At 43.5% G+C, this 27,500-nt stretch overlaps 1 protein-coding gene across 1 annotated transcript in view; it reads right to left on the bottom strand.

Annotated features, from left to right (window-relative positions):
• Nucleotides 1-13,442: 13,442 nt before the first annotated feature.
• Nucleotides 13,443-27,500, bottom strand: part of LOC143275231 (uncharacterized) — a 20,116-nt gene continuing 6,058 nt past the window's right edge. The window contains exons 4-9 of the mRNA XM_076579206.1: nt 27,414-27,500; nt 24,952-25,037; nt 21,853-21,973; nt 15,997-16,077; nt 14,675-14,796; nt 13,443-14,146 (exon numbers count right to left, since the gene is read on the bottom strand). The exon at nt 27,414-27,500 is cut by the window's right edge and continues 42 nt beyond it. Coding sequence (XP_076435321.1) covers nt 13,988-14,146; nt 14,675-14,796; nt 15,997-16,077; nt 21,853-21,973; nt 24,952-25,037; nt 27,414-27,500 — 656 coding nt within the window. The 3' untranslated portion in view covers nt 13,443-13,987. The remainder of the gene's footprint in view (nt 14,147-14,674; nt 14,797-15,996; nt 16,078-21,852; nt 21,974-24,951; nt 25,038-27,413) is intronic.

Below are 27,500 nucleotides of genomic sequence, written 5' to 3'. Positions count from 1 at the left end.
CCTTTACTGGATACAGCACGCGTCACACGTGAGACTTGAAGGCCTTGCCTGTCTTGTTCTTCTTCTCCTCCTCTTCCTTCTTCTTCTTCATCTGCCTGAATTCTGTGAAGTCACAGTTGACCTACCAGAGGAGAAGAAACACCCGGAAATCATCAGCAAGAGCGGCTTGAGACCTGACATAGTACTACACTCCAAGGCAACGAAACAAACGAATCTGATTGAGCTCACTGTGCCATACGGAAGCCGAATGGAGGAAGGCCACATCTACAAGACCAAGAAGTATGCTAGTCTAGCCAGCAGCCTGAGAGAATCTGACTTCCAAGCCAAAGTCCTCGCCATAGAGATTGGTGCAATAGGGTTTGCGGTCGCATCTGCCTACAGCTTCATGAAACAGCTGTCGATTTCTGGCAGAGAGAGGACATGGGCTCTCAAGGGAATGGCAGAAGCAGCAGAAGAGTTCCAGCTGAATCTGGTCGAGGAGGAATGAAAGTAACCTTCATAAGGATTAAATTTCCCTACTCAAACTATACGATGGCTCAGTGGTTAAAACGTCTGCTAGAAAAGGTGACTCAGTCCAGAAGTGGCGACCACCCTGGAGGCGCGAGTTCGAACCTGCTGAGGACCAGGAAAAAAAAAAGAAAAAGAAAAGGCGGCTTTACAAGGGCATCCAGGAGTCATTTGTTTGTGTGTTTGTGCATGTGTGATCCAAACCAGCATTACAACAGACGTGCGATGTTCCAATTATATGAATTCAAGACCTGTCTCTGTTTAAATTGTCCACATGAACCCGATTCCATCGTTCGCAATTAGACTTGCCCGTTCGCATTTACCCTCAGGCACCCCTGCTATTTCAAACGGTGAAAAAATCGTTAAAAAGAATGAGTAGACGAACTTTCCCTTGTGCAACCAATCGGAGAAAGCCTTCAAAAACAGAGTTACATTTGTATTTGTATTTCTTTTTATCACAACAGATTTCTCTGTTTGAAATTCGGGCTGCTCTCCCCAGGGAGAGCGCGTCGCTACACTACAGCGCCACCCATTTTTTTGTATTTTTTCCTGCGTGCTGTTTTGTTTGTTTTTCCTATCAAAGTGGATTTTTTTTTTTTACTACAGAATTTTGCCATAAACAACCCCTTTGTTGGCGTGGGTTCTTTTACGTGCGCTAAGTGTATGCTGCACACGGGACGTCGGTTTATCGTCTCATCCGAATGACTAGCATCCAGATCAACACTCAAGGTCTAGTGGAGGGGGAGAAAATATCGGCGGCTGAGCCGTGATTCTCTCGCTTCCTAGGCTGACGCGTTTACCTCTAGGCCATCACTCCACTATTGACGAAAGTACAATCTATTATCTGTGCAATACACACGTTGAGCTGGTCCCTTCGTCTGGATCGTTCGCAACTTGGCCTACCAACCCTACCCATCTGCGCTGATTGGTTGAGCAGACGACATGCCTGGTGGAAACGTCTTAGTACTGCGTTAATCGCAAATGTCTTGATTGTTTGAAAAGGTGTGCAGTGCGAATACCGAGCTTTAATTATAAAATACACACCGTATGACTGATGGTGGATGAAAGCGTGGTGGTAGTTGGGTTTGTTTTTTTGTTTTGTTTTTGGTTTTGTTTCTGGGTTTTTTGTGTGTTTTTTTTGGTGTTTTTTATTATTGTTATTTTTACTTTATTTATTTTATTTTATTTATTTTTATTGGTTTTTTAATTTTTTTAATTTTTATTTTTATTAAAAATTTTTTTTTTTTTCAAGGCCCGACTTGTATTAGTACACACACACACACACTCTCTCTCTCACTCTCTTTCTCCATTTCACTCATTTTTTGGGGGGTTGTTTTGTGCGCTTAGAGCTGACTTCATCAAGATTTTGCGCTTTATAAATATCATTAATATAAGTAGTAGTATTTTTATGTATTTATCTAATATTTTCTTATTTATTTATTTTATCTATTTATGGATTTATTTTTGTTATTTTATTTTATTTCTTTTTTTTTTCCTTTTTTTTTTTGAAGGCCTGACAAAGCGCGTTGGGTTACGCTGTTACGCTGCTGGTCAGGCATCTGCTTGGCAGATGTGGTGTAGCGTATATGGATTTGACCGAACGCAGTGACGCCTCCTTGAGCTACTGATACTGATACTAATCGCAAAATTTGGTCAACAGAGGAAACCAATAAGCCAGTTTGCCTTTGTTTGGTGCAATATAGGACACCAAAATCCACACTCCTGTATTGTATTGTATTGTATTGTATTACTCTTTTGTCAGAACAGACCTCTGTGTAAAATTCGCGTCGCCACAGTGAGGCCGCCATCCTTATTTTGTGTTTTTAGTCTGCCTACAAGTTCATTTGTTGTTTCTTTTGTGTGTGTGTTTTTTTTTTCCCCTAACAAAGTGAGTTTTGCCAATGCTGTTACTACTACTGCTACTACTGATATTACTCACGCTACTGTCAACTGCGGCGCATCAGTTCCATCCGGAAATATCTGTCCATTGACGCCAACATCTAGACTTGTCGTTTCTCTCATTCTCTCTCGCTTTGACTACTGTAACTCTCTATTGTCTGGTTTGCCTGCTTCATCCATTCAGTCCCTTCAGCGCATACAAAACTCTGCTGCCCGACTCGTCCTCAGAAAGAAAAGATCTGAGCACATCACTCCTCTTTTGCAACATCTCCACTAGCTCCCTGTCTCACACCGAATAATGTACAAGATCAGCACTCTACAAATGTATTCACAAATCAGCCCCTTCCTATCTCTGTGGCTGCCTTCACCTCTACACTCCATCTCGCTCACTACGATCAGCTTCGGATCCACTCCATTTACGCATACCCAGATTCAAACCTTCGACTGTTGGCCGCCGTTCTTTCTCTGTCTCTGGACCTTGCAATTGGAATGAACTTCCTCTTTCGCTTCGTCAAGTCTCCACACTCAGCTCTTTCAAGTCTGGCCTTAAAACCCACCTCTTCCCAAAATAGTCTAAACTAATACAACTGCATTTATTTGCTGATTAATTATGTTGTTTTTTTTAACCAGTATAACTGTATTTATTTGTTGCTTACATATCATGCATGTTAAAAAAAACCCAACAAACAAAGAAACCAATATAACTATCTATTTGTTGATTACATATCAGGCTTTTTTTTAATTTTTAATCAACATAATTGTATTTAAATGTTGATTACATATTATGCATGTTTTCTGTTCTTAAAACAAACAAACAAAACAAAACAATATAACTGTATTTATTTGCTGCTTACTTATACATGGTTTTTTTTTTTAAAAGTCAGTATAACTGTATTCATTTGTTGATGATATATTATGCATATTTTTTGTTTGTTTAAAAACCAACCAACCCAGTGTAACTGTCTTTATTTGTGGATTACATATGCATTAAACACACACACACACACACAAACAACTCAATATAACTGTATTTATTTGTTGATTACATATCATGCTTTTAAAAACAAACAAATAGTATAACTACATTTTGTTGATTACATATTATGCATAAATGTGTGCATTTGCATTTGTGTACATTGTATCCACGGTTGTGAAGCGAACGTGCTCAACGTTTGGTTTTAGTGCCAGCTCCCTCTATCTAGCAGTCAGTGATAGTGTGTGTGTGTGTGTGTGTGTGTGTGTGTGTGTGTGTGTGTGTGTGTGTGTGTGTGTGTGTGTGTTCTATTTATTCCAATAGCCCTCCACTGTTTGTAGAAAATTTTAACGAACACTTTTATATATTAAATTGTTTAAAACGAACTGCAGAAACGAAAGACAAAATTTTATAATTTTTTTTTTTTTTAAAGATTTCAAATCCACATCAACAATGTAATCCTGATCCCGAGAAAGATGGTGGAATGGTAAAGACGATTATCTGCTGACTCAGTTTTCAAGAGGGTTCTGGGTTCGAATCTGTGCCTCTTCCTTTCTCCCAGGTTTGACTAGAGAATCAAATCTATCTATCTTCTTGTTACTCGTTACACAATGGCGATGTTGCTGCTGCTAGCGGAGTATCTAAAGATAACGCGTCCGCCTAGGAAGCGAGAGAATCTGAGCGCACTGGTTCGAATCACGGCGCAGTCGCCAGTATCTTCTCCCCATCCACTAGACCTTGAGTGGTGTTCTGGACGCTAGTCATTCGGATGAGGCGATAACCTGAGGTCCCGTGTGCAGCATGCACTTAGCGCTCTCAATGTAGCGACGCGCTCTCCCTGGGAATTTCACACAGGGAAACTGTTATGACAAAGACGAGTTTTTCACTATACCATACAATACCATACTGTTGTTACCTTCTTACACCATGCATTGTGTTGTTGCTGCTTCAATGCAAAGTTCTACTCCTGCTGCTGCTGCTGCTGCTGCTGCTGATGCTCGTTTCCTCACTCAGTACGGCCAGTCCTCTCTTCTCCTCTACACAGACCCCTCGGATGTCCAGTGGGTGTCTCAATGACCCAACCTTTAGCTTCCGTCGTCAGAATTGTGGTATTCTTTGTCAACATTCACGTCTTCAGTATAAGAGCCTTCCGCTTGCAATAATTTGATGATGGTAATTGGGGTGAAACGCTGTTAACGTCGTCTCTTTCGCCGTTCGTATGGAGAGAGTTAAAACACACAACCCTCACTTCTGCTACTGGTTATATCATGCCGTTGTTGTCAAAGTTGCTGGTGCCATTGTTACTGAATGAATGGAATCTCCCGTCGGACCGACGGATGAGTAGGTAGTCAGGCTTATCTGTCGGTGTGTGTCCTCATATTGGAGATGCGCAGCACTTCCCACAGGTGTTGCAAGGGAAAACGTTTTTGATAATGTTTGGTATCTTGTGTTCAATTTTCCCGTTTTGATATTTACGTATGTGTTCTATTTGTGAACGTGTAGGGCTTATTTTCAAGATTAGGCCGTAAATACTCACACTACTACTACTACTACTAATGATGATGATGATAACAATAATGATAATTACAACACAACCTCTACTGCTACTGCCCGAGCCCCACTTATTGAAATACACCACCACCCCTTCCCTACCCTCACCCCACCCCTATTCCCCATTTACGAAAAAAAAAAAAAAAAAAATTACCTGGTTGAACAAAAAACTCTTGACGGTATCGAAGCAGCTGATGGCGGAGTTGGGGTTGTCAAGGGAGGCGTTCTTGGTCGGGCAGTTCGGGTCCAGAAGCTGCATCTTGCCCTCCGCCAAATTGATGACGCTGGACAGCGCTGTCTTGCAGCACGTCTCAGGGAAATTGATAGTCTTTTTCGGGGGGCCTTTCTTCTTCGGTGAGGTCGTCGTGAAGTTTGAGGGGAAATCACTCGGATGCGGCAGCCCGTTGACGCGCAGGTACCAGGGGGTGTTGTAGAAATCCTTCCAGCTGGCGATGCCACAGCACTCGAAGTAAACCTGTGCGGCGTCTATGCTCTGCGAGAAGAGACTGGTGGAGTTGACCATCCCGTCATAGTCTTCAAGCATGTTCTTCTGTAACGTATCCTTAACGCCATCCAGGATGGAAGCACGTTTTGCGAAAGCAAACAGCACGCCGACACACTCGATGGCGATGGCGGTGCAGATGAGGCCGACGTAAACGTACAAGATCTTGATGTTGCTGAGCGCGATCCCTGCACTGCCCAAGAAGCCAATGAAGAGGGTGATAAAACCGCTGACGATAATCCCCGTGGAACCACTGTGGAGCACCCCGGCGAAATCCACGTTGGCCAGGCGACCCGTGAACTGCGACCTAATGAAATCGTTGAACGCTCCCGCGTTGCGGACCACCAGAACGCCGAAGACCAACAACATTGTTCCCACCACCAGGAAGACGAAGTTGAGCACGAAGAAACAGACGTGTAAAAAGTCCGGTTTGGGGAGCCCCTTTTGCTGATCGACGGGGGGTGCGAGGATTGGAGGAGCAGCAGCAGCAGGAGCAGAAGCACGAGCAGAGTACAAGGAATCGGATTTGATGTTTTCAACCTCTTCACTGGACGATTCCGAATCTTCTGTTTCGTTTCCCGCTTCGCTTGTTCGGCGGTTGAAGAGAGGGGCGTTGTACGAAAAGTCCTTCGCCATGTCTACAGTGCTGGTAGTGGTGGCCGCTTTGAGCTGGGTCGTGGTGCTGGTGAGGTAATAACTGGTGTACCGTTGGACAGGTTTTTCGTTGGTCACGTGTGCGGGTGACATGGACAGATATCTGTGAAACCGCGAACATTTCACTGGGGCAGAAGCTGTGGCGGTGGCGATATTAGTAGTAATAATATTTTGGCGTGACCGTCTCCGCTTGTTTGGAGCCAACTGTCGCATCATGCTCTTTTTGGACATCCATCCCCACACGTGCGCCATTGTGGATTAAAGACGAATCCACATCCCTTTCCCCCGCAACAAGTTAAATATCCCTGGGCAGTTGAGAGGAAGAGTGTGGGAGGGGGCAGAAGGTTGGGTGGGTGAGATGGAGAGAAAGAAAGAAAATGAAAACACAGTGCAACAAATCTCGTTCTGTTTGAAGACGTCTTCTCCCAACACAAAAAAACAACCGAGTCTGTTTGTGTTCTGTCGTCCAAAACATAACACCACTTTGAAAACTGCGCACCAATTCCATCAGAAAGTCAAAGATAAATATTTTGGGATAAATGCACAGTTCCGTTGAGCAAAAACATTTCAGTATAATTCCATGAAGTTACACAGTGCATCCACCGCAAAGAAACAAACTCAGTCCAGAGATTCGAGATCATTTTGACGTCGTTCGAGAGTGTTTTGACGTAATCTTTTCGCCGACATGTTTACGTCATTACGTCATTAGCTAGTGCATAGTTGGCGTAAAGAGCCAACAAATGTCGTCACTACACGTCTACCTCACCTCACCTCACCTCAGGCCCATAACGACAGTCGTTGGGGGAAGCCTGAGGACCGCAGACGCAACCTCCCTTCTCCATCTGTCTCTGTCGGCAGCCGCCGGCAGCAGCTCACGTGTGTGGAGTCCGGTCCATTGTTTGATGTTCTCATGCCATTTCTTCCGCTGTCTTCCTCTTCTTCTCCCGCCCTCGATGGTGCCTTGCATGATTGTTTTGGACAAGCTGGTGTGTCGAGTGTTGTGTCCAAACCATATCAGCTTGCGTCTCTTCACAGTTGAAAGGAGAGGTTCCTGAGGTCCAGCAAGGTTCTCAATTCTGCTCCGTACATGTTCATTGGTCCTGTGCTCGATCCAGGAAATTTGGAGGAGCTTCCTCAGGCATTTGTTCTCGAAGGCCTGGATCTTCCTTCCAGTTTCGGCCGTCAGTGTCCATGCCTCGCAACCATACAATACAATGGAGACTACCAGGGCTTTGTAGAGTTTGAGTTTGAATTTTGTGGAGAATCGGATGTTACTTTTCCACACTCTGTTCAGTTTGGTCATGGCTGCAGTGGCTGTGCCAATGCGAATTCTTATTTCTGCTTTACTGCTTCCATCTTTTGTCAGGGTTGCTCCTAGATATTTGAAGTTACCGACATCTTCCAGTTGTTCTCCGTTCATGAAAATAGTGGCATGGGCCATGTTCACGCTGTTTACCATGGTTTTTGGATTTATCTATGCTGACCTCCATTCCGAAAGCACCCGCTCTATCAACAAGTCTGTTGGTAAGTTCCTGCAGTTCTTCGTTCGTTCCCCCCATCAGATCTATAGCATCAGCAAACCGGAGGTTGCATATTCGTCTGCCATCAGTGGAGATAGAAGTCTCATGGTTTTCCATTCCTCCTGCATTATCCTTTCCAAGAAGAGATTAAACAACACAGGAGAGAGGATACAGCCTTGTCTGACACCAACGGTCGTTTTGAAAAACTCCCCTAGTTGGTTGTTGAGGAGCACTGCACTGTTGGAATTCTTGTATAGGGCTTCTATCACGCTCACGATGCCTTCGTCGATTCCATATCCCCTCAGCACATGCCATAGTCCCTCATGCCAAACCCTGTCAAACGTGTACAGAAGTGGCATATTCGGAAAAAAAAGAAGAAAAAAAAGGTCTGTTGTATTTCATTGGTTTCGAAAGCGCCGTGGAAGAGTCAGTTGGGCGTTGGACTTGTAGTCCATTGTTCACCAAGTGATAGGGTTCGAGGCCCCGTTTCGGCATGGTGTTGTGTCCTTACGAAAGGCGCTTTAATCCGATTTTCCTCTCACCACCCAGGTGTGAATGGGTACCTGGCTCTGTCCGGGAAAGGTTAAACTTAAAACGGCGGAAGGAGAGGACTGGGCCTCGCCTTCCTGTGCTGAGCCCTGGACACAGTGAACATGAATTCACTGCCTTCCTGTGCCGAGCCCTGGACACAGTGGACATGAATTCACTGCCTTCCTGTGCCGAGCCCTGGACACAGTGGACATGAATTCACTGCCTTCCTGTGCCGAGCCCTGGACACAGTGGACATGAATTGAATTCACTGCCTTCCTGTGCCGAGCCCTGGACACAGTGGACATGAATTCACTGCCTTCCTGTGCCGAGCCCTGGACACAGTGGACATGAATTCACTGCCTTCCTGTGCCGAGCCTTTGACACAGTGGACATGAATTCACTGCCTTCCTGTGCCGAGCCTTTGACACAGTGGACATGAATTCACTGCCTTCCTGTGCCGAGCCCTGGACACAGTGGACATGAATTCACTGCCTTCCTGTGCCGAGCCCTGGACACAGTGGACATGAATTCACTGCCTTCCTGTGCCGAGCCCTGGACACAGTGGACATGAATTCACTGCCTTCCTGTGCCGAGCCCTGGACACAGTGGACATGAATTCACTGCTTTCCTATGCCGAGCCTTTAACACAGTGAATATGATTTCACTGTCCCGACGGCCGTGAAAGGCTATCATTGAAGATTTTTTTAAGGTTTCGAAAGGGAGACTATTTAAAAATAAAACATGTGATATTTCCTTGTTTTCCTCAGAATTTAACATGTGTTGTGGATTTCGGGGCCTGTTCATGTGTTATGTTAAGCAAACCATGGCCAATAACTGCGTCAGAAATAAGTCGTCAAAGACGTATTGATAAAGAAGTATTGATATGTCAATAATAATGGTGATGCAACATTTTAATCGCAAACAACCGTCCGTTTTGAGTAGGCCTGACATGTGAACATAGAAGTAGAAGTGGGTTGATCTTTTGTTTGGTCAGAATAAAAAATTAAGACGGATTTCAATGGCGATTTCGGCAAATACGACTGCATTCAGAGGCCAGGTCTATGTTCTCCGCAGCCAGTATGAATGTGTGTAAAACAAATTTGGAATATCCAAATCTCTCTCTCCCTGTCTTTTTCATCAGTGTCTGCATTGCTATCTTTCTTAGTGTCCAATATTTGTCTCCATTATCATTATTATTATTTTTTTTTATTTTTCTTCCACCTCTTCTCCTCCTCCTCCTCCATCTTTAAGTTTTGTTTTGATTTTGTTTTCATTCGTTGGTCTGCACGGGCGCAATACCAAGTGGTTAACCCTTTCATCGCCAGTCAATTTAGAGTGCAAAATTCCCTTGTGCTACAAACACAGAAAATATGGTGTCTAATAATAGCTGGGAATTCCCCGTGCGATGTGTAGAAAATACGGCATGTCCTACCACCGAACATTAAGAGCAATAGGTTCATGGATAAAAGACCCATGATCTGGTCACCCTTTAGTGACATGGGTCCTCTACCTAGCTGCTGCATAAATGCGAGCTTGACAGTGAAAGGGTTAAAGCGTTGGACTTTCAATCTGAGGGTCCCGGGTTCAAATCTCGGTAACGGCGCCTGGTGGGTAAAGGGTGAAGATTTTTCCGATCTCCCAGGTCAACATATGTGCAGACCTGCTTGTGCCTGAATCCCCTTCGTGCGTATACACAAACAGAAGATCAAATACGCACATTAAAGATCCTGTGATCCATGTCAGCGTTCAGTGGGTTATGGAAACAAGAACTTACCCAGCATGCACATCCCCCGAAAACGGAGTATGGCTGCCTACATGGCGGGGTAAAAACGATCATACACATAAAAGCCCACTCGTGTACATACGTGTAAACGTGGGAGTTGCATCCTACGAACGAAGAAGAAGAAGAAGAAGAAGAAGAAGAAGAATTCGTTGGTCTGTATTTCGACGGAGATGGAAAGAACTGAAATCGGGAGGATTAAAAGTCCACGTCTATACCTACGTAATGACAGCTGGCACTACACTTGGTGTATATCGTTTGTTAAACTTTTCGTACTGATCATTTCTTGATAAAAACATTTGTTCATACAACTGACTGAAGAACCATTTGTATGCAAATTCATGCAGTACACTCTCTCTCTCTCTCTCTCCCTATCTTCAGTCCCTTCAGCGCATACAAAACTCTGCTGCCCGACTCGTCCTCAGAAAGAAAAGATCTGAGCACATCACTCCTCTTTCGCAACATCTCCACTGGCTCCCTGTCTCACACCGAATAAAGTACAAGGTCAGCACTCTATGTTATAGATGCATTCACAAAACTGCCCCTTCCTATCTCTGCGGCTGCCTTCACCTCTACACTCCATCTCGCTCACTACGATCGGCTTCGGATCCACTCTGTTTACGCATACCCAGATTCAAACACTCGACTGCTGGCCGCCGTTCTTTCTCTGTCTCTGGACCTTGCAATTGGAATGAACTTCCTCTTTCGCTTCGTCAAGTCTCCACACTCATCTCTTTTAAGTCTGGCCTTAAAACCCACCTCTTCCCAAAATAGCTTCCCTTGCCTGCCCTTCCTTGTCTTTAGTTTCTCCAGTTTTAGAGTTATGCATGCGTGTGAATGACTGGTGCGAAAGCGCTTTGATTTGTCTCTGCACAAGATTCAGCGCTATATAAATACCATTATTATTATTATTATCTCTCCTTCTGTCTTTCTCCCTCCCTCTCCCACTCTCTCTGTCTCCCTACCCCTCCTCCCCGTACCCTTCCATCTCTTTTTAAAGTAGAGCTAAGTGGCATTCTTCATTGGACGGAGAAAAAAAAAATGGCGACACACACACAACACTCATACGCGCGAGCGCGCGCATACACACGCTCGAACCTTTTTTTTATTTTTTTTTTTTTAAAACGTCCGACAATGTACTGTTTCCAAACCAACAGTCATGATCATAATTATGAGCAGCTGACCAACGAGTTGATTTTTCAGTCGGCAATGTTCAAATTTATAGTATGTCTCCCACACACTGAAATTGTAGAAGCAGTGGCAGCAGTATTAGTACACACACACACACACACACTCTCTCTCTCTCTCATTCTCCATTTCACTCATTTTTTTTGGTTGTTTTGTGCGCTTAGAGCTGACTTCAACATTTTGCGCTTTATAAATATCATTAATATAAGTAGTAGTATTTTTATGTATTTATCTAATATTTCTTATTTATTTAATTTATTTATTTATGGATTTATTTTTGTTATTTTATTTTATTTCATTTTTTTTTCTTTTTCTGAAGGCCTGACAAAGCGCGTTGGGTTACGCTGCTGGTCAGGCATCTGCTTGGCAGATGTGGTGTAGCGTATATGGATTTGACCGAACGCAGTGACGCCTCCTTGAACTACTGATATGGATACTGATACACTCACAAAGACATTCAAATACACATACTGTTCACACACACACACACACACACACATACACCACCACCACCAACAACAACAACACACACACACACACACACACACACACACCATAAAACTACAGAGAGACACGCAAACACCTTCCACACACACACACACACACACACAAAACACCACGGTAATTCAGCATTTCCATTTTCTCGACTTTAATAATCATACAAATGTACCAATAAACATCTCTATTCCACACAGACAAGCAGCCTTCTCCAAAGCTGTGTTCGACTGCCGAAAAGGTCCAAGTAAGGACCCTAAAGAAGACACATGATAAAATAAAACGAACCTTTTTTTTTTTTTTTTTTTTTTAGTGTGTGGAGTTAGCGCAACTGCTTAAAAATAATTTGTATTTGTATTTCTCTTTTTATCACAGCAGATTTCTTCGTGTGAAATTCGGGCTGCTCTACCCAGGGAGAGAGCGTCGCTACATTACAGTGCCACCCATTTTTTGTATATTTTCCTGCGTGCAGTTTTAGCTGTTTTTAGTATCGAAGTGGATTTCTCTACAGAATTGTGCCAGGAACAACCGTTTTGCTGCCGTGGGTTCTTTTACGTGCGCTACGTTCATGTTAGCGCACGGGACCTCGGCTTATTGTCACATCCGAATAACTAGCGTCCAGACCACCACTCAAGGTCTAGTGGAGAGGAAGAAAATTTCAGTGGCTGAGCCGTGATTCGAACCAGCGCGCTCATATTCTCTCGCTTCCTAGGCGGGCGCGTTACCTTTAGACCATCACTCCACCCATACAAGTTCCCATCATTTCACCATGGTCCCCAAAGAACAGTGTACAAGTTCCCATCATTTCACCATGGTCCCCAAAGAAGAACAGTGTACAAGTTCCCATCATTTCACCATGGTCCCCAAAGAACAGTGTACAAGTTCCCATCATTTCACTATGGTCCCCAAAGAACAGTGTACAAGTTCCCATCATTTCACTATGGTCCCCAAAGAACAGTGTACAAATTCCCATCATTTCACCATGGACCCCAAAGAAGAACAGTGTACAAGTTCCCATCATTTCACCATGGTCCCCAAAGAACAGTGTACAAGTTCCCATCATTTCACTATGGTCCCCAAAGAACAGTGTACAAGTTCCCATCATTTCACTATGGTCCCCAAAGAAGAACAGTGTGCAAGTTCCCATCATTTCACTATGGTCCCCAAAGAACAGTGTACAAATTCCCATCATTTCACCATGGACCCCAAAGAAGAACAGTGTACAAGTTCCCATCATTTCACCATGGTCCCCAAAGAACAGTGTACAAGTTCCCATCATTTCACTATGGTCCCCAAAGAACAGTGTACAAGTTCCCATCATTTCACTATGGTCCCCAAAGAACAGTGTACAAGTTCCCATCATTTCACTATGGTCCCCAAAGAAGAACAGTGTACAAGTTCCCATCATTTCACCATGGTCCCCAAAGAAGAACAGTGTACAAGTTCCCATCATTTCACCATGGTCCCCAAAGAACAGTGTACAAGTTCCCATCATTTCACGGTCCCCAAAGAACAGTGTACAAGTTCCCATCATTTCACCATGGACCCCAAAGAAGAGTGTACAAATTCCCATCATTTCACTATGGTCCCCAAAGAAGAGTGTACAAGTTCCCATCGTTTCACCATGGACCCCAAAGAACAGTGTACAAGTTCCCATCATTTCACCATGGTCCCCAAAGAACAGTGTACAAGTTCCCATCATTTCACACTGGTCCCCAAAGAACAGTGTACAAGTTCCCATCATTTCACAATGGTCCCCAAAGAACAGTGTACAAGTTCCCATCATTTCACCATGGTCCCCAAAGAACAGTGTACAAGTTCCCATCATTTCACACTGGTCAACAAAGAACAGTGTACAAGTTCCCATCATTTCACAGTGGTCAACAAAGAACAGTGTACAAGTTCCCATCATTTTACCATGGTCCCCAAAGAACAGTGTACAAGTTCCCATCATTTCACCATGGTCCCCAAAGAACAGTGTACAAGTTCCCATCATTTCACTATGGTCCTCAAAGAACAGTGTAAAAGTTCCCATTATAATTATCACTATGGTCCCCAAAGAACGGTGTACAAGTTCCCATCATTTCATCATGGTCCCAAGAGAGAGAGAGAGAGAGAGAGAGAGAGAGAAATTGTACAAGTTCCCTTGTGGCCCTGAACTTTTTTTGATCCCTGTATGATAATGCGCGCGCTCTGTTACACGTGCAGGCGTGCAATGTATATTACGTGCACACATAATGGGCGTGATGTTGTGTGTGTGTGTGTGTGTGTGTGTATGTGTGTGTGTGTGTGTGCGCGCGCGCGCACGCTCGCACGCGCCCTTGCAATCGCTTCCATCGGGCTGCACCTATATGTCCAATGAGTGGTCGCGTTCGACGAATTCAAACTTAGATCTTAGTCTTCATGTACATCTCTCTCTCCTTTGGTCCCCCGGGCCCTTTGTACTGGGGAGTCTTTTTCACGAAGCCAGCCTCGATCACCGCATAAGCCATTTCCACCAAGGTGTCCTTCACTTCGCGTGGCTCCACCTTCAGAACTGTCCGCAGCTAAAAAAAAAAAGAAAAAAAAAAGAAAAAAAAAAGAAGAAGAAGAAGAAGAAGAAGAAGAAGAAGAAGAAGAAGAAGAAAACAGAAAAAAAGCCAAATAAGCAGAGTAGAATAGAATAGAATCATAAAGTGAAGTAAAATAAAATAAATTTTAAAATCCGTTCTCTCTCTCTCTCTCTCTCTCTCTCTCTCTCTCTCTCTCCCTATATCAGTTTTTTCTCTTTCGTTTTTTTTTTCCTTCTCCTGTAGAACTCTTTCCTGAACTCTTAGAGAGAAAAGATGCTTTACAATTGTACACTATTATTCTCATCATCATCGCCATCACCATCAACGTCATTATCATTATTATCATGATTATTTGTCTTCTTCGTCTTATCATTTATTAATATTATTATTCTTCTTCCTCTTCGTATATCATCATAATTTTGTATTTATTTATCTATTTATTTATTTATTTATTTATTCATTCTTTCATTGATCCATCCATCCATTCCTTCCTTCCTTCCTTCTCAACCTGTGAGGACGTACCCTGGAGTTGTCATACAAGTGAACAACCCCAACGTTTGGCAACACAGCTCTGACGCTTCTGTCAAAGAGACTGACCACATACAGAAACAGCTTGGGAGCCACCCTGGTCGGCACTTTGTAGCCTGCAAGAATTAAAAAAAACAAAACAAAACAAACAAATAAACAAAAAAACAAACAAACCCCCAAACCCCCCCCACTAGGAGAGGCAAGGCCTTCAAGACTCACACATTTAACCTCTTCACTGCCCCGTACGTTAGAATAACGGGGCGCTCCCGGAGCCTTCTGTGACTTGGGGAAAACTCTTTGTGACTTGCCTGCATTATGTCTCTGGCCCGTGCGAGGATCTTATTAGTTTTTTCACTCTTTTTAATCCTTTTAATTCATCAATCCTTTAACCCCCCCCCCCTTTTTTTTTTAATCTACCACTCCGGTTCACAGTTTACAGAACTGGTGTCGCCAAGAGGGTATACAGGAATGCTTTTAAATTGTCTAATCTTTTATTCAAATAAAGTCCGAACATACCCCCTCCAACCCCCACTTACCAGTCAACTGATCACATTATCATTATTGTTATTGATCATCATCATCATCATCACCATCATAATCACCACCACCACCATCATCACCACCATGACCATCATCATCACCACTATCACCATCACCACAATCACCCCCTACACCACATCACCATCATAACCACCATCACCACCCACCACTATAACCATCATCATCACCACCACATCACCATCATTATCACCATCTCCATCATTACCACCACCACCACCACCATCACCATCCTCATCATCACCGTAACTACCATCGTCACCACCACCAGTATCATCACCACCATCACCACCGTCAATATGACAGGGACGTGGAGTGGTGGCCTAGAGGTAACGCGTCCGCCTAGGAAGCGAGAGAATCTGAGCGCACTGGTTCGAATCACGGCTCAGCCGCCGACATCCCCCCCCCCCCCCCACCCCCCTCCACTAGACCTTGAGTGGTGATCTGGACGCTTAGTCATTCGGATGAGACGATAAACCGAGGTCCCGTGTACAGCATGCACTTAGCGCACGTAAAAGAATCCACGGCAACAAGAGGGTTGTTCCTAGTAAAATTCTGTCGAAAAATCCACTTCGATAGGAAAAAAACAAAAACAACTACACGCAGGAAAAAATACAAAAAAAGAAAAGAAAAAAAAAAAAAAAAGAGAAAAGGGGTGGCACTGTAGTGTAGCGACGCGCTCTCCCTGGGGAGAGAGCAGCCCGAACTTCACACAGAGAAATCTGTTGTGATAAACAGAAATACGAAAATGCAAATACCTTGAGGTCCGAACACAGCCTTCAGAACGATGCCAATCTGTGAGAACCACATGTTGGTGTTGGTGGCGATGTGACGCCTGCCTGTCAGACCCAACACACCCAGAGACTTTACTGACAACGATACAACAACAACAACAGCTGCTGCTCCTGACAATAATATTGATAATAGAACAGGATATAGAACAGAATATGTCTTTATTACCAAGTGTACCGGGGTCACAAGGAATATTGGGGTTGGGGGTGGGGGGGTGGGGGTGGGGGGGGATAGTACATAACAAGGTACGAACATAAATCGAAAATCATACACAAACACAGATACAGTAGAAATTAGGATACGTAGAAGTGCATATCAATATAAAAACTTGTGCATACTCACACATGCACTCACTGCACACACACACACACACACACACACATGCACGGGCACACACACACATGCGCGCGCACGCACACACATACGCGCGCACGCACACACACACACACACACACACACGTTTGAACAGAAACCACATATTACATGTGGATGGGGCTGATGACTAGATCTTCAGGTAGATGGTTGTTGATTGCACAATTCTATTTATCATACTGGATTTGTTCGAGAGACAGGGCATTGACTGCTTTGGGGGAAAAAGCTATTGGCGAAGCGATTGGTTTTCGTCCTTATACTTCTGTACTTTTATACTTCTGTAATGACGGTAACAATGACAACAACAACAACAATGATAATAATGATCATAATAATGATAACAATGTTAATAATAATAATAATATGGAGTAATGGCCTAGAGGTAACGTGTCCGCCGAGGAAGGGAGAGAATCTGAGCGCACTTTTTTATATATTGTAATTATTATTTATTTATTTATTTGTTTATGTACGCTTATAGTTGACTTCATCAAGTTTTTGCGCATTATACATATTAGTAGTGGTAGTAGTTATTTTTTTTTAATGTATTTATCTATTATTTATTCACCGCTTTTTGTGCTTTTTTTTCTTTTTCTTTTTTTTCTTCTTTTTTTTCCCCTCAAGGCCTGACAAAGCGCGTTGGGTTACGCTGCTGGTCAGGCATCTGCTTGGCAGATGTGGTGTAGCGTATATGGATTTGTCCGAACGCAGTGACGCCTCCTTGAGCTACTGAAACTGAAACTGAGCGCACTGGTTTGAGTCCCGGCAGAGTCGCCAGTATTTTCTCCCCCTCCACTAGACCTTGAGTGGTGGTCTGGACGCTAGTCATTCGGATGAGGCGATAAACCGAGGTCCCGTATGCAGCATGCACCAAGCGCACGAAAAAGGAACCCATGGGTTGTTCCATGCAAATTCTGTAGAAAAATCCACGTCGATAGGAAAACATTAAAAAAAAAAACAACCCACAACCAAACAACAACTGCAGGTAGGAAAAAAAAAGGAGGGATGGCGCTCTCAACGTAGCGACGCGATCTCCCTGGGGAAAGCAGCCCGAATTTCACACAGAGAAATCTGTTGTGACAAAAAAAGAGGAACACAATACAAAATAATGATAATAACAATGATAATGATAATGATAATAATAATAATAATAATAATGGCGTTGCTGGCAATGAGACGTTTGCCTGTGACAGCCAACACGTCTGGAGTGTTTACTGTCAATGATACCACTACAACTAATACTACTGATGATACTATTGGTAATGATGGTATTAATAGCAACAACAACATCAACGTGGTGATGATGATGATGATAATAATAATAATAATAATAATAATAATAATAAATATGATGATGTTAAGAAGAAAAATGGCAATGTGATGGTTGCTTGAAACAGCCAACATCCAATGAGCTTATTTATCATGATGGCGATGATGATGATGATGATGGCGATGATTATGATGATGATGACGACGACGATACTACTACTACTACTACTACAACTACTGCTGCTGCTGCTCCTGTGTGTGGTTCGTCCGTCGGGATCGACGAGGACCATCTAGTCATCCTGGGGGTGGGTGGGTTGGGCTCTGTGGGTAAGCAGATGACTGGTCAGACCAATCCGCGCCCGGAAGGTTCTGACGCAGTGTGGACAGGGGATGGTGGCGGCTGTCAGGGACTTGCTGGCACTGCTTTTCGTGGCCTGTCTGCGTTGCTCTGCTGCAGCGATTCTGTTGGCCTCACAGGATTTGGCGCCTTTGTGGACAGCTGAACGCCACTTTGGTCTGTCCATTGCATTCAGCTCCCATGTGGCTGATGTTGAAGGCCTTCAGAGAAGCTTTCAGAGTGTCTCTGAAGCGCTTCTTTTGGCCTCCATGGGAGCGCTTGCCATGTTGGAGTTCGCCGTACAGCAGTTTCTTGGGGAGCCGGTGGTCTGGCATGCGAACTATATGGCCTGCCCAGCACAGCTGGGCCTGCATCAAGATGGTGTAGATGCTGGGCAAGTTTGCTGCTCCAACTACTGGTGTTGCTGGCATTGTGACGTTTGCCTGAAGCATCCAACATCTAGAAAATTCATTCAGGCTGGTGCTGCCGATGATGATGACGATAATAATAATAATAATAACAACAATAATCGTAACAATGGTATTGTTGAAAATGTGACGTTTGCCCGGGATGGGCAAAATCCAGAGAGTCTATATTCTATGTGGGGACAAATCCGAGCCCTTTCACTAGCACGCGTAGCTGTCAATGAAAGAAATGAAAGACAAAACTTATAAACACATTTTGTATTTTTTGTATTTTGTATTTCTTTTTATCACAACAGATTTCTCTGTGTGAAATTCGGACTGCTCTCCCCAGGAAGAGCGCGTCGCTATACTACAGCGCCACCCATTTTTTGGTATTTTTCCTGCATGCAGTTTTATTTGTTTTTCCTATTGACGTGGATTTTTCTACAGAATTTTGCCAGGAACAACCCTTTTGTTGCCGTGGGTTCTTTTACGTGCGCTAAGTGCGTGCTGCACACGGGACCTCGGTTTATCGTCTCATCCGAATGACTAGCGTCCAGACCACCACTCAAGGTCTAGTGAAGGGGGAGAAAATATCGGCGGCTGAGCCGTGATTCGAACCAGCGCGCTCAGATTCTTTCGCTTCCTAGGCGGACGCGTTACCTCTAGGCCATCACTCCATATAGATATAGACACAGAACCTGGCCAGAGAAATCACAGAGAGGCGAAGTTGGAGGGAGGGAGACATTCTGGAAAGAGGTAGTTTTAACTCTCTCCATACGAACGGCGAAAGAGATGACGTTAACAGCGTTTCATCCCAATTACCATCATCAAAATATTGCAAGCGGAACGCTTTTATACTGAAGAGGTGAATGTTGACAAAGAATACCACAGTTCTGACGACGGAAGCTAAAGGTTGGGTCATTCAAACACCCACTGGACATTCGAGGGGTCTGTTTAGAAGAGAAGAGAGGACTGGCCGTACTGAGTGAGTTAAGGCCACACTTGAAAAGAGCCCAGTGCAGGGGATTTGATGAAGCGAAAGAGTGAAGATGGCAGAATGGTTAAGACGCTCATCTGCCAATACAGATAGTCCGAGAGGGTGTGGGTTCGAATCCCGCTCTCGCCCTTTCTCCCAAGTTTGACCAGCAAAATCGAACTGAGCGTGCAGTCATTCTGATGAGACAATAAACCGAGGCCCCGTGTACAGCACGCACTTGGCGCACTGAAACAGAACCCATGGCAACGAGAGTGTTGTCCTCTGGCAAAATTCTGTAGCTGAAATCCACTCCCGATACATACACAAATATATAAGCATGCCCTCAAGTCCTGACTAAGTGTGCTGGGCTTTGCTCCTGGTCAGGCATTTGCCTAGCAGATGAGGTGTAGCTTATATGGATTTTTCCGAACGCGGTGACGCCTCCTAGAGAAATTGAAACTGAAACTGAAATAGGGAGATCGTTTCAAGTCCAAGGTCCAGGGATAAGAGAAAAAGCGGCGGTCGACTGTGGAGTGTTTCAATCTGAAAAAAAAAACGCGGATCTGTAAAGCTGAAACTGAGCACGGAAAGCGAGATAATAATAATAATAATAATAATGTACATTTATATAGCGCCCTTTCTCTCCAAGAGCTCAGGGTGCTTTACATGAAAGAAAAATATTACAAGTTACATAAAACATTCATGACCACTCTTTCTCAAAAAGGCAGGAAAAGAAGTAGATGCGGACATTCTTGCAGAGGAAATAATTATAGCTTCAGTTTTGTCACCATTCAACTTTAGTTTGTTGAATGTCATTCAGGATTTAACACCGAGAATACAACCCTGTATTGACAGAACGGAATGGTCATAAATGACATCAGAAAGAGGAGCAGTGTACAGAACGAACAGAACGGGGCCCAGGATAGAGCCTTGTGGCACACCATAGGAGATCAGGGTTGGATCAGACTTAAAGTTACTAACAGAGACAATCTGGAAGCGGTTGGATACGTATGAAAAAACCCAACTCAGAACTGTTGAGTGAATCCCAAAAACATGTTCAAGTCTTGAAAGGAATATACTGTGGTCTATTGTGTCAAACGCAGCCGTCAGATCGACCAAAGTTAACAAAGACAGTTTACCTTCATCAACAGACAGTAACAGGTCATTAACTACTTTCAACAAAGAAGTCTCAGTGCTATGGGCAGATCTATATGCTGACTGAAAAGAAGAGAACAGGTTGTTTAATGCTAAATGGTCTGAAAGTTGGGAGAGAACAATTTTTTTCAATAATTTTGGACACAAAAGCAAGGGCGAAAAGTTTTGAGGTCATTGTGACCCAGAGTTTTTTTTTGTTTTTTTTTTAAAGCAGGGGCTTAACAAGTGCAGTTTTGTATACATGGTGGTGAAGAGAGGTGAAGGCAGTCACAGAGACAGGAAGGTGCAGATTGATTGATTGATTGATTGAATCTTTAATGGGTAAAGAATCTGGCCAGTAAAGCCTTTTTAAAATTCTGCCCATTTAACGACACAAAACATAAAAACTAAAGAACGACACAAAACACAGAAATAAAAGAAAAAAGATCAAATAAGATACTAAGATCGACGAATGAGAATAGGAACTGGAAAAGTCTATTACAGATAACAAAGCAATGAAAAGAACAATTGTTACATTATCACGTACGTATGTGCGTACACACACGCCCACACATACACACATTATAAAAATAGCAAACACAGACACAGACACACACACACACACACACACACTTACTGTTCATTTGCTAGCACGAACACACATACCTTCAATTTTTCATTCATCATGGCATGGCAGCTAGTGGAGTGAGTACAAGCAAGCATTTGCAAAAGACCGCGAGTAGGTTAATCAAAAGTATCGATTAGAAATATTTTGATGTTAGACTTGAAGAGAGATATGACTGGAATTTGACATCTTTTTGGAAGCATGTTCCATTTTTTCTCCCATTAAATGAGAAGAAGAAGAAGAAGAAGAAGAAGAAGTGGAGTGATGGCCTATAGGTAACGCGTCCACCTGGGAAGCGAGAGAATCTGAGCGCGCTGGTTCGAATCACGGCTCAGCCGCTGATATTTTCTCCCCATCCACTAGACCTTGAGTGGTGGCCTGGACGCACGTAAAAGAACCCACGGCAACAAAAGGGTTGTTCCTGGCAAAATTCTGTAGAAAAATCCACTGCGATAGGAAAAACAAATAAAACTGCACGCAGGAAAAAAAATACAAAAAAAAGGGTGGGAGAGCAGCCCGAATTTCACACAGAGAAATCTGTTGTGATAAAAAGAAATACAAATACAAGAAGACGACGAAGACAACCACAAACAACAAGTAAACAACAACTACAAGAAGAAGAAGAAGAAGAAGACGAAGAAGAAGGATAGCAGCAGAAACAACAACACGAAGCAGAGAGAGAGAAAAAAACCACACAGAACATACCCGCCGCATCCGGTATGGTCATGGCTCGCACATGCGCAAGAGCGGCGTCTCTGACGTCAATGATGGGAAAAGAAACGTTGGGGAGCATGGGCATAGCTCTGTTCAGCAGCTTCTGCATGATCTGTCTCATCCCACAAACACACAAATTTAATTCTTTTTCTTCTTCTTTCTTCTTCTTCTTCTTGTTTGTCAATCATAGGTCCATCAGTGGCAGTTAATTAGTTTCTGCATGATCTGCCTCTCCACACAAACACACCATTATCGTTCTTCTTCTTCTTCTTTTCCTTCTTCTTCTTCGACAATTATCAATCAGTCAGTGGCTGTTTCACTATTTTCTTCTTTCTTCTTCTTCTTGTTCGTCAATAACCATTCAGTAGAGTGATGGCCTAGAGGTAACGCGTCCGCCTAGGAAGCGAGAGAATCTGAGCTCACTGGTTTGAATCACTGCTCAGCCGCCGATATTTTCTCCCCCCCTCCACTAGACCTCGAGTGGTGGTTTGGACGCTACAGTATTCGGATGAGACGATAAACCGAGGTCCCGTGTGCAGTAAGAACCCATGGCAACAAGAGGGTTGTCCCTGGCAAAATTCTGTTGAAAAATCCACTTTGATAGAAAAAAACAAATAAAAGTGCACGCAGGAAAAAAAAAAGGGGGGGGAGGGGGGGGGGGGGGAAGGTGGTGCTCTCAGTGTAGCGATGCGCTCTCCCTGGGGAGAGCAGCCCGAATTTCACACAGAGAAATCTGTTGTGACAAAAAAGAGAAATACAAATACAAATACATTCAGTGGCTGTTCAGCAGTTTCTGCATTATCTGTATTTCCCTACAAACACACAATTATCATTCTTCATCTTTTCCTTCTTTTTTTTTTCTTCTTCTTGTTCGTCAGTTATCAGTCAATCAGTGGCAGTTCTGTACTCTCTGCATGACATGTTCCATCCAGAAACACTGAATTATCATCTTCATCATTCTTCTTTTTTTTTTTCTTCTTCTTCTTCGTCAGTTATCAGTCAATCGTCAATTATCAGTCAATCAGTAGCAGTTCTGTACTCTCTGCATGACATGTTTCATCCACATACACACAATTATCATCATCATTCTTCTTCTTTTCCTTCTTCTTCTTTCTTCTTCATGTTTGTTAACTATCAGCCAATCAGTGACAGTTCTGTAGTTTCTGCATGATACGTTTCTCCTCACAAACACACAATTGTCATCATCATCATTCTTCTTCTTTCTTCTTCATGTTCGTTAATTATCAGCCAATCAGTGACAGTTCTGTAGTTTCTGCACGATACGTTTCTCCACACAAACACACAATTATCATTCTTCTTATGACTGATAAGGAAATGAGGGAAGAAGGAATTGCATTCTACTTCCAGCCTTGCAGACAAGAGGTGTTAGGGCCTAGTCCTACTAGCCATAATGTTTAGTACAATAGTAGGCTAGCTGAAGCCTAGCTGCCTTTGTTGTTTGGTTTTCTATCTCTTTGGTTTTGAAGATGCTTGTTTGTTTTTGAAGATGCTTGTTCAATTTTCCCAAACTTTTCCAACCCACAGACATTCCGTGGAGTGATGGCCTAGAGGTAACGCGTCCGCATAGGACGAATCACGACTCAGCCGCCGATATCTTCTTCCCCTCCACTAGACCTTGAGTGGCGGTCTGGACGCTAGTCATTTGGATGAGACAATAAACCGAGGTCCCGTGTGTAGCATGCACTTAGCGCACGTAAAAGAACCCACGGCAACAAAAGGGTTGTTCCTGGCAAAATTCTGTAGAAAAATCCACTTTGATAGGAAAAACAAATAAAACTGCACGCAGGAAAAAATACAAAAAATGGGTGGCGCTGTAGTGTAGCAACGCGCTCTCCCTAGGGAGAGCAGCCCGAATTTCACACAGAGAAATCTGTTGTGATAAAAAGAAATACAAATACAAATACACCAAATGCTATTTTTCCCAAACTTTCACAACTGGGAAAATGGACCATCCGTTTTCCCCAAACTTTCCCAACCATTCCCAACTGGTGGGAACCCTGTTCTTCTTCTTCTTCTTCTTCCTTTTTTCTTGTTCGTCAGTTATCAAAGGCCACTCACATATACCACATACGAGTGAATGTGTCCATAGCACGCAGGAAGAAAGATGGGAAATCATTACAGTCAACATACAATTTACTCGATGAAAACTGCCTTTAAAAACCAATCTGACTGTCCGTAATTATAACATTTTTTAAAGCCATGCACGTATTTGTATTTGTATTTCTTTTTATCACAACAGATTTCTCTGTGTGAAATTCGGGCTGCTTCTCCCCAGGGAGAGCGCGTCGCTATACTACAGCGCCACCTTTTTTATTTTAATTTGATTTATTTTTTTCCTGTGTGTAGTTGTATTTGTTTTTCCTATCAAAGTGGATTTTTCGACAGTTTCAGTTTCAGTATCAGTAGCTCAAGGAGGCGTCACTGCGTTCGGACAAATCCGTATACGCTACACCACATCTGCCAAGCAGATGCCTGACAGAACTTGGCCAGGGACAGCCCTTTTGTTGCCGTGGGTTCTTTTACGTGCGCTAAGTGCATGCTGCACACGGAACCTCGGTTTATCGTCTCATCCGAATGACTAGCGTCCAGACCACAACTCAAGGTCTAGTGAAGGGGGAGAAAATATCGACAGCTGAGCCGTGATTCGAACCAGCGCGCTTCGATTCTCTCGCTTCCTAGGCGGACGCGTTACTTCTAGGCCATCACTCCACGTGATTACACATAATCAAAGTAATCATTTAGTAACAATAACAATACAATAAAAAAAAAAGGATCACACCCGAGATGATATATACATTATCAAGGTAATGACAAGAATATGATATTTTTTAATCACACCTACAGTGATAATCATATGACAAAACTTCTCATTACAAAAATTCAGATATGTAGAGATAAGACATTCAAAGAACAAAACAGTACACACCACACCACACACACTACACACACACACACGCACACGCACACACTCTCGCCCACACACTATACCTCACCCCCACGCCCTTGTATCCACCCACACACAAACACACCCGCCTACCCACCACACCCACCACCCTCCCACACACATACCTGAACACTCGTACAAACGGAACCTTGAAGAGGGGGCCCCAGAATGAGTGAAGGGTTGATGACGGCAAGTTCGAATTTCTCCTCCTCTGAAATAAAAGATTAGGGGGTTTTATCTTTCTTTTTTTCAATTTCTCACAAATAATTCAAAACTGATGATGGTGGAGTCTCCCGTCGGTCCGACGGATGAGTAGGCAGGCAGGCTTATCTGTCGGTGTGTGTCCTCATATGGGAGAAGAGGCCGATTCTGGATGCTGCAGCACTTCCAACAGGTGTTGCAAAGGAAAACGTCTCCAGGAGTTGAGTCCTGCTTCCTTCGCTCATGCTTCTCCTTAATGGCCAGCGTAAAACGTATACATATATATATATATATATATATATATATATATATATATATATACACACATATATATAACTGGGCCTTGAGGTAAAGGTCCAAGATTGAAAGAAAGGTTGATGACAGCTAGTTCGAATTTCTCTTCATCTGAAATCAAACATCAGGAGGTATTATTTCATGTTTTCGATTTCTCTCAAATGATGTAACACGCACACACATATATAAGTGAGCCTTTGGGCGGAAGCCTGAGAATAAGTGAAGCGGTTTTTTTTTTTTTTTTTTTTTTTCATTCGTGGGCTGCAACTCCCACGTTCACTCGTATACACGCGAGTGGGCTTTTACGTGTATGACCGTTTCTACCCCCGCCATGTAGGCAGCCATACTCCGCTTTCGGGGGTGTGCATGCTGGGTATGTTCTTGTTTCCATAACCCACCGAACGCTGACATAGATTACAGGATCTTTAACGTGCGTATTTGATCTTCTGCTTGCATATACGCACGAAGGGGGTTCAGACACTGGCAGGTCTGCACATACGTTGACCTGGGAGATCGTAAAAATCTCCACCCTTTACCCACTAGGCGCCGTCACCGTGATTCGAACCCGGGACCTTCAGATTGAAAGTCCAACGCTTCAACCACTCGGCTATTGCGCCCGTCGTGAAGCGGGTTCGAATTTCTCTCCATCTAAAATCAAACATCAGGGGGGCGGAGGGCGGTATTTATTTTTTTCATTTCTCACTAATAATTCAACACTTATAATATATATATATATATATATATATATATAATGCTTCAAACTGAAGGTTCCGACATCGACGAGGATGATGAAGACGTTGAATAAAGTATCTGCAGTGAAGAAAGCAAACAGGAAGAAGGTACTGATCGTGAGGGCAATGAAGAGAGGGAGAGGAGTGTGCGTACACACAATGCGAGGAGAGGGGCCAGTGGGTCAAGTACAGGAGTCTCATTCAGTTACCTTATGTTTTGTATTTTTTGTGATTTCCCCCCCCCCCCCTCCAACCCTTACAAATGGGGCCGTCTGCAGTGAGAAGCAAGGGAGAAAACTCCCCCATCCTCTCTCCCCATTGAGTTGAAGCACTTTGCTAAGGATAGGAATGTTGACATACACCACACATAGTGCCCTTTAGACTAACTGATTTTTAAGAATGCAACAAATTGCAATACTACAATACAACACACACGACACGACACGACATAACCTAACCCAACCCGACCCAGGTTACCAAATCAAATCAAATCAAATTATGGTGCTTAGAGCCTCGCCGACCACTATGGCCATCTCAAGGCTATCGCCACGTTAGCACCTACTTCAAGTCAAAGGTAAAAAAAAACACACAATAAAAACTAGTCACCGCTTCAAGCTTTCCACTTAAAGTTTAAAAACCTTCCAGAGTTTCAAAACCTTCAAATCTGATTTAAAATGTTCACTTTTTTTTTCAAGAAGTCCATCAGCATCCACGAAGGGACATCACGAAACAAAGTCTTCAGAGAAATCGCCATGTAATGTCTGTGTCTAACGTCATGCAGATTCCAACAGTCAAGGAGCAAGTGTTTCACAGCGAGGCTCATCACAGAGAATACATCAAGGGACATCCTCCCCCTTCAACAAGTATTTGTATTTCTTTTTTTTATCACAACAGATTTCTCTGTGTGAAATTCGGGCTGCTCTCCCCAGGGAGAGCGCGTCGCTACACTACAGCGCCACCCATTTTTTGGGGTATTTTTTCCTGCATGCGGTTTTATTTGTTTTTTTCTGTCGAAGTGGATTTTTCTACCGAATTTTGCCAGGAACAACTCTTTTGTTGCCGTGAGTTCTTTTACGTGCGCTAAGTGCATGCTGCACACGGGACCTCGGTTTATCGTCTCGTCCGAATGATTAGCGTCAAGACCACCACTCAAGGTCTAGTGGAGGGGGAGAAAACATCGGCGGCTGAGCGGTGATTCGAACCAGCGCGCTCAGATTCTCTCGCTTCCTAGGCGGTCGCGTTACCTCTAGGACATCACTCCACATGAGTAAGAATGAGTAAAACAAACAAACAAACAAACAAAAAAAGTGAAAAAAAAGGAAAAAAGATTGCCCTGTGCGCAGTCTGCATAGCCGACTTACCAGGCAGATTATCCAAATATTCCCATGCTGCCTTCTCAGCCAGAGTCTTGCTCTTAGAATACGGGTCCTGTTTAGAGGAGTCGCTCC

This window comes from Babylonia areolata, chromosome 30 (assembly GCF_041734735.1).
Source record: "Babylonia areolata isolate BAREFJ2019XMU chromosome 30, ASM4173473v1, whole genome shotgun sequence".
NCBI lineage: Eukaryota > Metazoa > Mollusca > Gastropoda > Neogastropoda > Buccinidae > Babylonia > Babylonia areolata.
Note: the sequence above shows the minus strand (reverse complement) of the source record. Positions and strands in the feature narration are given on the sequence as shown.